General features: G+C 48.7%; 1 protein-coding gene across 4 annotated transcripts in view; it reads left to right on the forward strand.

The window, feature by feature from the left end:
• The window catches only part of BRINP1 (BMP/retinoic acid inducible neural specific 1), a 174,291-nt gene extending 161,058 nt beyond the window's left edge, over positions 1-13,233 (forward strand). For all 4 annotated transcript variants that reach the window (XM_027034948.2, XM_027034949.2, XM_053204710.1 and 1 more), the window contains exon 8: positions 11,651-13,233. In XM_027034948.2, coding sequence (XP_026890749.1) covers positions 11,651-12,791 — 1,141 coding nt within the window. In that variant the 3' untranslated portion in view covers positions 12,792-13,233. The remainder of the gene's footprint in view (positions 1-11,650) is intronic.
• Positions 13,234-13,796: the final 563 nt, after the last annotated feature.

Here is a 13,796-nt window from a genome sequence, read left to right on the forward strand (position 1 = left end):
AATGCATAAAATAGCATAGCCATCAGGGACCCTAACAACTAATTTATTCCTGTCATTTTATTAAAGAGTAAAATGAAACCAAGTCTCGGTCAGAGTAGTTGTATGAGTTTGGTATTGTTGGGTAGCACATACCGGAGGCTTAAAGCAATAGATGTTTACTGTGTCCCAGTGTCCTTGGGTCAGGAGTCTGGGCGTGGGATAGCTGGATCTCTGCCTGTGCTTCACAGGCAGGAATACAGACGTGGAGGTTCTGGGGCAGAACCCGCTTCTAAGCTCATTCGGGTTGTTGGCAGAATTCGCTTCATGGTGGTTGGAGCACTGAGGTCACCATTTCCTCGATGGTTGCTGGCCAGGGTTTGCTCTTAGCTCCTGGAGTCCACTCTCCAGTCCCTGTACGCCGACCGCCTGCACCTTCAAAGGAGCAAAGGTGCAGTGAATCCTGCCAGAGAAAATAATTCTGCTTGTAAAGGGGCACGTGTGGTTACATTAGGCACGCCTAGATAATCTGCGTATTTTTTAGGTCAACTGTGCCAAGTTAACAGGCCACAATCACAGGAGAGATATTTTATCATTTTCACAGATCCTAGGGATTACTGCTGGGAATCTCGGGGGACGAGGGGACATGTTTAGAATTCTGCCTCGTACAGTAACATAGGTTGGTAGTAATGGAATAGGGAAGAGATATCCTGAGTTCTCTTTGGGGCTCACAGTATATAGAAGTTTCAGTATCTATTGCTATATAACAAGTTGACCCAAACTTTAAAGCACCAACCATCATATTATGCTCAGGACCTATGGCTCAGGTATCTGTGCCAGAATTGGCTGAGTGATTCTTCTGTTCCATGTAGAGCTGACTTGAAATCCCTTGAATTGGTATTCAGCTGGCAGCTGGATCGGGCTGGAGGTTCCAAGAAAGCTTCACTCATGTGTGTCTGGTGCCTTGGAAGAGACAGCCAGAGGCTGGGCTCAGCTGCACACCTCTCCCTGCCCAGCGTTTCTCCATGTGACCACTCCAGTGGGGTGGTCAGACTGCTTGTAGGTGGTCTCAGAGCTCAGAGCTCCAAGAGGGAGTTTCCCAAAGCTGCAAGTCTCTTGAGATCAGAATCCGTACACTGGGCGAATTTTCTGCCTTCTTGTATTGGTCCAAAAAAAGTGGTCGACTCTCTCCAGGTTCAAGGGAAGGAACGTAGATCTCCTGTCTCTGAAACAGGTGGATCTGTGAGCCACCTGCCATGCATAGTGGGTTTTGTTTAGTTTTGCAGTGTGATATATTTTAGTCTAGAAAGAGTGCACTCTTCAGAGACCTTGTGAAGAAACATTTTGTAATACAAAATTGCCCTTTAGAACCTTTGTCAATCAAGATGGTTGTTTAGTGTGTTTATCTTAAGGTTTCCGCCCCTTGCTACGTGTTTCAACTTAGGTGCATTTTTTTTTTTTTTTTTGCTGTTGTTTTGTTTTGTTTTCTTGGAAGCCAGTTAAAGGGAGAGAATGTTCCATAATATGATTTCATTCTTTGCTGGGTAAATGTAGAGTGTGGGTATTTGACGTGGGAAGAGGACTCTGCCAAGTTACCGAGTATTCCAAGTATGTGTTCTAGAATCGGGGAAATAACTATAGGAAATCGTCACTGGACCCACTGTAAGAAAGACCAAGCTAAAACTCTGTTGATTACCTGACTTCCATAAACACTTATTCTGCCTAGTGGACCACAGTGACATTTTTGTCTTTGGGAATTGGTATCAGTTCAGATCCAGTGTCCAGTAATCCTTGACAAGGGTGAGTATTTCCTCTTCCCCAGTGCGTAGTCACCCCAGGTAAAAGGCTACCTTTGGGAGAGGTCGGGGGAAGGTGAACAGTGTACATTTCTGTCAAAGTATGGGTTTCTTCCTCAAGGGGATGATTCTGGCTCTGAGCTTCTAGGTACTACTTGTGTGACTTCAAACAAGTCACATAACCTCTCTGGACTCTGCTTCCCATGGACCAGGACTTGTGTAAGCATCATTCAGCCCCAGGATTCTGAAAATCTGTCACTCTAAACCCACAGACAGCTCTCCCTGGAGCAAATTGCTATGTGGATAGTCCCTGACCTACTCATTTTTGTGTGTATGTGTATGTGTCTGGGGGAGGGGAGGGTAGCAATTTGGTGACAAAGACCTATTCTGAGTGTGTATTAAATTGTCCTATTAAAGAAGAGGTGCAAACCCACAAATAACCCCAGGCTGGCTCAGGGCAGTTCACTGTCAGTCAGAGAAGCGGACAAAGTGCCGTCCCAACGATGGGGCGACGAAATGTTTAGCTAAGGATATCTTTGGTGTTGCTTTTCTATTTATGGGGGTAAAAAAAAAGCAGGCAGCCAGTGAGGCAGAACCCCACGGCAAGCCAGGGGTGTACCGCGTGGGTGAGGGGTGTGGAGATGTGTGCGGGCAGCTGGGTTTCGCCAGGAGTGATGTAGAGAGTTCCTTGTAACCAGCACTGCTGGGCGTCTCTCCAATCTCATCCCTGTTTGTCACTCTGAATTTGCAGCAAGTAGGGCAGTTTGACTCACTCCGCTGATGTAAGGCAAGAAAATAGGCATCTTCAGACCCTTTCTGTTGTTTTTAGTTTAGTTGTTTTGTTTTGTTTCTTTCTTCCCTGGGGCTCACAAGTGGCTTCCTGTTCGGAATAGAATCTAGAGGCTCAGAGGACCGAGTCAGAAATAGAATGAAGTTGTCACAATATCCGTGGACAGCTTTTTCTTCTCCTCCAGGGCCAATTCCAATCCACCTCCCCACTTCCGCCCTCCAAGTTGGCCAGCAAGCTCACACACGGGTGAGTTATAATCCCAGCAATGTGACAGCCCGCTGGTGACGTGCAAAATAAGTCACGTCTCCTTCCGGAGCCTGGTTTTTCCTATCGTGAAAGTGAGATTCATGATACCCTCTTGAACCCAGCCCACAACACAGAAAAGTTGTGACGCTCAAATTAGAGACCCAAACAGGAGAGCTTTAGGGGCGCCTGGGTGGCTCAGTCGGTTAAGCGTCTGACTCTTGATTTCAGCTGGGGTCATGACCTCAGGGTTCGTGAGATCGAGACCCTTGTGGGTCTGCACCCTGAGTGAGGAGCCTGATTAGGAGTCTCTCTAAATAAAATGAAATAAAAATGTAAAGTACGGCTGCCTTAATAGCATAATTCTGGATGTTTTAAAGGAATTTTTTTGAAATAAATGTTTTATTGAGGTATGGAAGACACAGAGAAAGAGAAGGTATCACAGATGTACAGCAAGATGACTTTTCACAAGCTGAGTTCACACATGTACCCAGCAGCACCCAGATACAAATTAGGGCATTATCAGCACTGCAGAACCCGCCCACGTCCTCTCCTGGACACTGCCAGCCTGCTCTCTGGGGGAACCACTCCCCATCGCTACACTCACCGCAGCTTGGTTTTGCCCCTTTCCATACCCAATATCTACCTTTAGTAGGTACTTTCCGGTTTTCAAATTCGCTGAACCACTTTTCTCTTCTGCCACTAGCATCGGAGAGTGTCACTTGGGGCACATCCTTTTGCTCAGACTTGGTGGTCCCCATCTTTTTTATTTGTATTCTTTATTTGATTTTAGCCATCCGGCTGAAGAGGTATATATTTCATTGCAGCTTTTTTTTTTTTTTTTCCTGCGCCTAGAGTGGAGAGCCCGATGTGGGGCTCCAACTCACAAACCGTGAGATCATGACCAGAGCCCAAGACAGACGCTTAACTGACTGAGCCACCCAGGCGCCCCTCTCATTGTAGTTTTAATTGGCATTGTCCTGATGACTAATGAAGTGGAATTGTGTGTACTTATTGGTCTTCTGAATATCCTTTACTGTGAAATGCCTGTTCCTATCATTTGTCTTATTTTCCCTATTGGTTATCAGATTTCTTCTTACTGCTATATAGTTTCTTTCTTTCTTTCTTTCTTTCTTTCTTTCTCTCTCTCTCTCTCTCTTTCTTTTCTTCTTTCTTTCTTTCTTCTCTCTCTTTCTTTCTTTCTTGGGCAAATCACATTCATTATACAGTGGGTGCATTGTCCAGAAAAATAAAAATTGTGATAATTGCATCTACTCTGATTGAAAGAGACCCAGGAAGGAAGGGCAGACCCTAGACAGCATAAAGTGCCTTAGACTAGCCCAGCATCTGGCCAGTCTAGGAGTTACCTGTATATTATAAATACAATCTTTGATTGGCTAGAGGTATTGCAAATGTACTCTCTGACTGAGGGTTGTCTTTTTATTCTTTGAATGATATCTTTTGATGGGTATATTTGATGGTAATATAGCCCCCTCCCCCCCCCATTAATCATTTTTTCCTTTATGGTGAGCTGTTTTAAGCGATCTGTGTCTCCGCCAATATCACAATGCTTCCCTATGTCTTCTTCTAAAAGCCATTCTGTTGATGTTGGTAGTATTGTTACTATTATTTTACTTTTCCCCTTTAGATCTGTCCTTCATCTCTCTATGTTTGCGGATACATAAGAGATTGTCAGGAAGATGTTCTGTTGTTGTTGCTGTTTTTATATCAGTATTCAGCTGACCCAGTGACATTTATTGAATTCTGACCCTGGGTTTATAATCTGTAACTACTTACTTCAAAGGGACCGTTTTCTGTGTGAGCCAGACGGACACAATAGTTTGTTTTCATGAGAGACAGTGCACACCTACAATATGTCGGAAGCTTTATATATAGTAGCTTACCTGGTTCTCAAACGTACTATGTTATTACTCCATTCTGTAGCTGAGAAAATGGAAGCTTTGGAAGGACAAGCAATTAGATGAAGGTTAAATAATGAGTAGCGGAGCTATGATTCAATACCCAATCTTTTTCTGACTCCAAAGCCGATGTCTTGCTCTCTCTTCAAACATCATGGTGACAGCATTCATTAAGACTGTGGAGGGTGAGTAACCAGAGAGACTAGGGTACTAAGCTACAATCAACTAGTAACTGAGAGCAATATTTTTACCCAAAGCATTTATAAACCGCAGCCGGTTGTTTCTTGCCCTCAGTAACAATAAGGGCGAATGGTTAGTCATCACTTCCTTTCACTGCAAACCTCCCAGGCGTATCTGATCCTGGTTCTGAAGTCACGGTACGTGTCACCTTCCCCGTTTGACAGACAAGGAAAGGGAGAATCCACGAGGTGAGGGGACTTATCCAAGGTCGCATAGCAAGGTCAAGTATCCAAGGGCAAATAGTGGTAGAACAGGGCCCAGGATGTGTTTTAACCAGCTGGCTCGCGCACCTGTGATCACTCACCCCCCACTGCACCCCTCGTGGATGTAGATGACCCTTAGTGTACTTCATGACTGTACGGAAGCCCGTTAGCCCCGATTATTACAAAAGACTGTACTTTCTAGCCTTGGGGTCTTGGTCGCTCATTCCTGTGCCTGGCTACTGCCAGGAACAATAAACCGCTCTTGCAGCCCTGCCCCCCGGAACTGCTTGTGCCTTCAGCCTTTCCGTCACCTCCAGGGAGGCTCCCGGGTCCCTCCTTCACTTGTCTCCAGCACATCCATGCCCCAAAGCAAAATGCCGAGTTTGAATATGCAGCTGATGTTGTCTGTCACCTCCTTCCAGACACAGATCTGTGTAATTGCAAAAATTGTTTCATAATCCTCCCCAATTAAGCTCCTGACAACCTAATTTTAAAGACTCTAGTGGATTTCTACATGGCTGTTCTCCCCATTCCTCCTTCTAACCTCTACCTCTGTCCTCTGCAAATAAGACCGATCACTTATTCCACGATGCCAGACTAGAAGGCATCTTCACTGCGGCAACGGACTACAAAACTCTTCTTTTGGTCTTTCCTTCCTTATTGCTGTGAGCCATTCAATGAGGCTCTGACGTCATTTCAAAAACCGAGACAGGCAGGGAACACAGGTTTTTAAGGCAACAACAGAAAGAGAGGGGAATGAAGGATTAAAAGCTAAATATTTTTCTGGGGGAAATGAGGCACACAGAGTCGGTCTGATGGCCAGTTATGATTCACACTAGCACGTCCAGAGGCCAAGGCTTCCTTCACTTGAGCCCCGAACATTCTGACACCATTGACATATTCATTGTTATCAGCACGTTGCCTTTAACAGGCACACGCACGCAAGTGCACACACGCACAGTCATGTGCAGCACAACCAAAAAAAAAAAAAAAAGGCAAAAAAACAAAAACAGTGCATCATCAGAAGCCTAGAAACAACTGTTTTGCCTTCCCGGTCTAGAGTACGATCTACAGAGTATACATTTTGTGGCGTATCACTGAATTACTCAGACACCCATTACAATGTCAAAGAAATGCCAAGGAAGAAGCACAGGGCATAAATAAAAGAATAATTCAGAGCTCCAATTTCATTTTTTTTTTCATTTCCTCTCCACTTTTAAATAAACACTCCTGGTAGGCAAACGGGAATTATGGATTATAGTTTTCTATTTTAGCCTAGATCTGTTTCTCCCCCCTCTCTCCTTGGCACTCAGTTTGTGTGATCTTCCCTAAAATGCCACTGGCCTGGCACTGCATTCCTGTCTTAGGCAAAACCTCCAATTAAAATCAGCGGGGAGTTTGCTTGAATTAGGAATCCCAGCCTGGGCTCCCCACCCGGGTGGTTCTGAAAGGGAGATGTGTGTCTTTGAAGCCAGTGATGGGAAGCCCTGGGTGGCATAGCCTCTGTCTTCCAAATGACGAGCGACTCCAGCTGTGTCACTGGGAGACCTGTCAGGTCGCCAGAAAATCCTGGCTGAGGCAAAGACAGGGGCCTGCAGGGGAGCATGGCCTGGAGCCTAGCTTCTCCTCGGGTCTGGGTTGTCAAGAGTAAGGAAAGCACAGCGGGCACTGGAGGGGAACACTGGGTTTGGATCCAGAAATCCTGAACTCTGGTCTGCTACATCCATGCTGTGTGACCATGGGAAAGTCACCGTCCCTCTCTGGCCTTCGGCATCCTCTCAGTGGAAGGAAAAATCACAAAGGAGTCCTAACTCAGGGGGTTGACATGAGGATAGAGGGATAACAGCCACAATGTAGAAAGCACTCAGGGGACACTGATCCTTTGCTTCACCTAAGCAGCAAAGCCTCAGCGTTCAGGTCTACACGTGAGGGGGATGGGCTGAACGTTTCCCAGTCTTCTTCTCGGAGGTTTTCTGCTTCTGTGGTCCAAGCTGCTGCACGTGGCCCTCGGAGGGAGCCCACCAATCAGGCGCCAAGGTTTTCGGGCTTTAAAAATAAAAATGCAGGCTTCTGCCCTCACCTCCTTCCTCCTCTCCTCCCTCCCCTCAGCACCCCTCCTCTCCCGGTCAGATGAGTTGAAATCCCATCCAACAGAAAGATGCTGATTTGGATGTATTGGAGTTCATCTTTGGCTGCCAGTGGAAGATGCTCTGGATCCCCAGGGACAGAAAAGCCTTTTAAAACTTGGTCCCCGTTGCCTCACGCTGACTGCCTTGCGGTGGGGCTGTGTCAGCCCTTTGTGAGACCCTCCCCTCTGGAACCGGCCTATTAAGCCACTCCTCTGTTGCCAGGGTTGAGGCAGGCTGTCACCAGCTAGCCTGGGAAATGGTATTTATAGATCACAGTCCCTCCTACCCTTGGTCCCCAGCCTCTCCCCGAGCACTTGTCGGTGAGCTCCAATTATCTGTGAATGGAGGAGAGGGATCCTGGCAGGTCCAGAGGAAGCGGGGAATGTGATAATAGGCCCTTCACACACTCAAACTTGCAGTATTTTTCCATGATTTCAATCTATTTCTCTTCGCGTGGCCTGTTTCCTTCTTCTCCTTGCCTCACCGTCATAATGTTACATTCTAGTATGCAGCACCAAGCGTCGTGCCTCTGGGGTTAGAGAGCGTGGAGTGTGAACCCGGAGTAGCTCTGGGTCTCAGACGGGTGTCTCGCTCCTCCAGGGCTCAGTATCTCCATCTGTGACTCAGTCAGATGGCGTGTGTGAGCCTGCAGCCCAGTGCCTGGTATACAGTGAGTGCTCAATGGTTGTAAGCCGCCGATCCCCGTGGCTGGTTCGGGGTGCCACGCACAGTGGAGCATTGCCAAATTTCTGAATACCACTCACTCATCACTGCCCAGAGCACTGGTTGCCGATGGTGTAGGAGATGGGCCTTGACCGAGGCAGAGTCCTCATTGTGGGAAGCTGCTTGCGTCCAGCACAAACACACAAAACCCTGGAATGAGCTCATTCTGGTTTTGCTCTTCCCCACAGAAGGAGGTCCTGGAAAGCAAAAGAAACGTGGCTGAGCTGGGAAGTCAGGGTTGTCACCAGTAACATTGCATCCTGTCTGTGACACCCAGCCTCCGCTTCCCAGAAAGGGCCGAGTTGCCCTCTGAAGGCCCATCCGGCATCCACGTTCCCTGAGCCTTTGGGTGCTGACACATGAAGGCCTGGCCGAGCGGCTTCATTTCTGTCCTCCCCTCTCTGATTTCGTCCCCTCGCGGTGGCCCTCTCCAGTGCCCTGCTCCCACGTTGTCTCATCCTCTCCTCTAGGTGGGCCTCCCCCGTCTCCCCCAAGGTCTCCAGCATGGAGACCGGCTTTTCTCTTGCCAGCCTTCCCCGTGCTCCACCTCCCTCCTCCGCGTTCTCTTTCCTCCTGCCCTGGGCCTCGCGCTCCCTGCCCCCCCCCCCCCCCCCCCCCGCACGCACGCGGCCCCGCTTTAAGTCCTCTGGCTGTATCATTAATGCCTTCTTTGATACGGCCCACAACCTCATGATTATTCTGAGGTCAGGAGATGCAGGTGCCAGGCAGCTCACTGATGCGCCTCAGAGGGCCTCTGTCCCCAATCCCTCCTGCTCGACAGGGCTGGAATCCTAATTCGCCGCTAGCCCCTTCGCTCTTTGCAGCATCACCAGGGACTTTCATCTTTTTATTTCCCCCACCGAGGATTCTGAGGGCTCAGCCACAATGAGGCATTGATTCAAGGGGTGAGGGCTGCGGGGCTGACAAAGGGTCCCAATGATGGGACACGAGAAAGGGGGCGCTCTGCGGGGTTATAGAATGCCTTGCAGATGGGAACAGAGGAGCTCTAAATGGGGTACTGTCCTGTCACTTGGAGAGGGAGTGACAGGGGCAAGTGTGGGCCATTTGAAAGAGGCATTTTGGAATGACGCTCTCGTCAGATGGAACCGTGCAATCAGAGACGTGTGGCGGGCCCCTGCAGCTCACAAAAATATCAGATGACTCATAGCCAATATTCAGTCAATGTTCTGGTTTGGGAGGTGGGAGCCGCAAAGCTCATTATCATTCCAGCTCCGTTTCCTGAAGGCTGGGCCTGCTGCTGTTCTCCAGGCTGTAATAGGATTGGTCTCGTGAAGCAGACACTGGGGAGGGCTGGAGCTGTGTGGGTGGACGGGATCGGAAACTAATACCGCAGTCCAGAGGGGAGAAGAGAAGTTGGGGTTTGCTTTTTGGTTTTTTAATGGAGAATACGAGAAAAATACTGATTTTGTGCGTTCATTCATTCAGCGAACGTTCATCCCGCAAACCTTTGGGGCGCCGAGCTCGGGGGTGAGATGCTCAGGGAAGGACGGATCTCCCCTCTCAAGCCCTCAAGCCTGGAGGGGAAACTGACAGGGGAAGCAGGGGTCTCCAGTACGGTCTTTTGAATGTGGCCAGGGAGGTTTTATTGCCGGGGCTGGGTGGCTCTGTGGATGTAAAAGGCAGAGCGGCTTTGAGGAGCGCACTAATTATTCCTCCATTTTCTCTCGGCTGATAAGCAACTTGCTTCAAGCAGAGCATTCTGGGAAGCCGTTTCAACACTATCCATTTTCAAATGTCCCACAGAACAAAATGGCTCCCCTCAGACTCCAGAGAGATAGTGAAATCCCTGAGAGTGTCTCAATACCTTCAAAGGAATAGCTTATTCTCTGGGAGAAGAGTGCTTACTGTTATTACCTGTTTCAATAATTGATCTATGCCAGGCTCTGTGCTAAATGCTTTAACCATATTATCTCCCTCAATCCTCTCACCCATTGCCTAAGATGGGCTTTATGATTCTCATTTTAGATATGGATACTGGGGCTTAGAGACACAAAGTGACTTGTTCCTGGTTACAGAACTGAGTTTGGAACTCAGCTCCTCTTGGGCCAACACACATGCTTTGTCAACATCGGGTTCTACTCTCTCTCCCTCGTGGCTCTTGGGCTCAGCGACCACAGCGGCACAGTGGAAGTGAGACAGTTGATGGATTGCTGACATTTCCTTGCACAGGCAGTCTGATGCAAGAGGGCTTCTCTTTCCGGTTTCCTAAAATGGGGGGCATGAGCCACTGCCACCACCGTCATTGTCACCATCCGCATGACCACAGCACACTGCAACCTTAAGAAAGGCTTTCTTGACTCTTGCTTGACATATATTTTAAAAACCAATAGCTATGAGCCAGGAGACTTCTCCGCTCACTCGCTGTATGACATTGAGTCCATCATTTCGACCGCTGAGCTTCTCTCTGGCATGTCTCTAAAATGGAGCCGAGAGTCCCTTTGCAAGAATAAGAAGAACTAACTTTTATCGAGTCCTCGATACCTAGCAGGTTTGGGGATAAGCCTTCACATCAAAATTCAGGTAATCCTCAGCACAGCCATGTGTGGTGGTGACGATTAGGAAGGTAGAGGAAACTGCCCGGCACTGGGAAAGTGGAGGAGCCAGGATTTTCATCAATCTCCCAACTGGCCTCACATCCCAAGCTATTTTCAGGGTGTTGTTGTGAGGCTCAAGTGAGAAAATGGGAGTGAGTGTGCCCTGTTCAGGGTAAAAAGTGCCAGGCACAGGTAAGGGATTATTCGTTGCACGGAAGACAGTGGGAAATGACTTGTGCAGAAATGAGGAAAGACGAGAGGCTACCAAGCTGACTGCCTTCTGTATTTCTCCTCATTCTTCTGCTGCTTCCTATCTGATATAGTATCCGTCTCCATCGGAATGTTTCAGTGGCCGGAACCCCAGGGACAGGGCGTGGGTAGCGTTTCAAAAGCATCGAGGGGCTGTGGGGAGGGGGACCTAGAGGTACATGTTGTGACAGGAGTTCCACTGACTTGAGAATTTGGAGCTCGGGGAAAAAATGGGGCAAATAACATCTTTCTTACATGTGAGGATCACGTAAGATCACCAGGGTGGACACACCAGACGATCTCTAGGACAATATAAAATATAATTTGTTTTTGGTTGAAATTGAAGTCGTTGGCCATTATGTAACTTCCTGGGAGGAATCTGGGAAAAGGTTGAAACGGGAGATTCAGGTGAAATGTACTAGCCTCTAAGTGCTCCCCTGTTTGCTGATTTTTAAAATCTGTGGTCATCAGGCAGGGGTGTTGGAGTTCAGACACTAGTTTCTTGGGTCAAACTTCTTTGGGGCTACAGGGCAATGGAATCCTGGAGCTGGAAGGACCCCAAAGCACACTTACTCCAGCCCCTTCACCTCACAGATGAGGACACTGACCATTGGAGGGGTGCGGTGTTATTCAGCGGGTCGGTGGCATCACAAGGGACTCCAATGTATATTCAGAGCCCTTCCTACCATAACCGTCCTACCCCGTCCCTTCATCTTTTGCGCACCTGCACTTTGCCTACTCAGTTGGGTCACCGTGACCAGCCTGCCCCCTGATGGCTAATGATCTCCGTTTTCCTTCCGCCCCCCTCCCCCCTCCCCCCCCCCCAGGACAATTCAGCAATGGCTTGCAAGGGTCCAGTCGCTCCTCTACTGCAATGAGAACGGGTTTTGGGGAACCTTCCTGGAGAGCCAGAGGAGCTGCGTGTGCCACGGTAGCACCACGCTGTGCCAGCGCCCCATCCCCTGCATCATAGGAGGGAACAACAGCTGCGCCATGTGTAGCCTGGCCAACATCTCCCTGTGCGGCTCCTGCAACAAGGGCTACAAGCTGTACCGGGGCCGCTGCGAACCGCAGAACGTGGACTCGGAGCGCAGCGAGCAGTTCATCAGCTTCGAGACCGACCTGGATTTCCAGGACCTGGAGCTGAAGTACCTGCTGCAGAAGATGGACTCGCGCCTCTACGTGCACACCACCTTCATCAGCAACGAGATCCGCCTCGACACCTTCTTCGATCCCCGGTGGCGCAAGCGCCTGTCCCTCACGCTCAAGAGCAACAAGAACCGCATGGACTTCATCCACATGGTGATCGGCATGTCCATGCGCATCTGCCAGATGCGCAACAGCAGCCTGGACCCCATGTTCTTCGTCTACGTCAACCCCTTCAGCGGGAGCCACTCGGAGGGCTGGAACATGCCCTTTGGGGAATTTGGCTACCCGCGCTGGGAGAAGGTTCGCCTCCAAAACAGCCAGTGCTACAACTGGACTCTCTTGCTGGGCAATCGGTGGAAAACGTTTTTCGAGACGGTCCACATCTACCTACGTAGTCGGACTCGGCTACCTACCCTACTGCGTAATGAGACCGGCCAGGGCCCGGTGGACCTGTCCGATCCCTCCAAGAGGCAGTTCTACATCAAGATCTCCGACGTGCAGGTGTTCGGGTACAGCCTGCGCTTCAACGCCGACCTCCTTCGCAGCGCCGTGCAACAGGTCAACCAGTCCTACACGCAAGGCGGCCAGTTCTATTCTTCTTCGTCCGTGATGCTCCTCTTGTTGGATATTCGGGACCGAATCAACCGCCTGGCCCCTCCTGTGGCCCCGGGGAAACCCCAGCTGGACTTGTTCTCCTGTATGCTCAAGCACCGCCTGAAACTGACCAACAGCGAGATCATCAGGGTGAACCACGCCTTGGACCTCTACAACACCGAGATCCTCAAACAGTCGGACCAGATGACGGCCAAACTCTGTTAACCTGGGGACTCCTTGCCACGGGCTTTCCCTTTTGTTGTACACACATAACAGAACAAAGCAAAAGCAAAGCAACACAAACAACAATTTGTAAAATGTAATTCATAATTCAAAGAAAAGGAAGAAGAGTCTGCATTCGTTGGAAACTAAAACGTTCTAGCAACTGTATAAAACCGTTGGGCATGTTTGTTATTTCTATACTCTGTCATGAAGAAGGGTCTCAGCCTTTGGAGGAGCTTGGAGGGGTTGCTTCTTAGGCCTCAGGTGCTGTATTGTGGGGGGAGAACGGGGAGAGCATATGCAATGAATTGCAAAGATCTCTGCTGTGCAGGTGCTAAGATTAAACACTAAAAAGAAAGAGAGATATATGTAATGTACAACCGACACTGCCATTTTTCCTTGTGGGAGGAAATGGACATACATAAAGATATTTCTTGGGTTATGATTTCTTCCCTCTTTATGCCTAATTCCTTGTGGTTCTTTCGACTTCTTCTTGCACGGGGACGACAGTGCTATCTTACCCGTAGAGCTTCTTTCATTCGGAATGAACTGAAGCTAATTGAAGGGGGACAACAGGTGGGCTTAGGGGGAGAAGCATAAGCCTCATCACAGGGTGTTAAGACAATAAGGAACCTTATACATCAGCTGTCACACTCCTTGATTTAGCTTGTGAAACAGGCGTGGGGAGAAATGGCACGCCCAGTAACCCACGGTTGCTGCCTGAAGAAGGATTTGAACTCTGCCTTCTGAGCCCCTTGGCAATGCTCCTTTTTCTAAATTCCTCTGGCCTCTTTTCTGGTTTTTCTCTTCCAGCTACACTGCCACAGGACGGAATGTTTTTCAGTCTCAGGTTGTTTTGATAGCTTTTTTTTTTCCTTTTTTTTAATGGAGACTCCTTTCACCTACTTTTTCCAAAAAGACATGGTGTCAGATTTCCTAGAAGTGCTTTGCATATTAAAACTTCATTTAAATACAAATCAATAACCACAATAGACTAAAATGGGGTAG

The sequence above is a fragment of the Acinonyx jubatus genome, chromosome D4, assembly GCF_027475565.1.
Source record: "Acinonyx jubatus isolate Ajub_Pintada_27869175 chromosome D4, VMU_Ajub_asm_v1.0, whole genome shotgun sequence".
NCBI classification, from domain to species: domain Eukaryota; kingdom Metazoa; phylum Chordata; class Mammalia; order Carnivora; family Felidae; genus Acinonyx; species Acinonyx jubatus.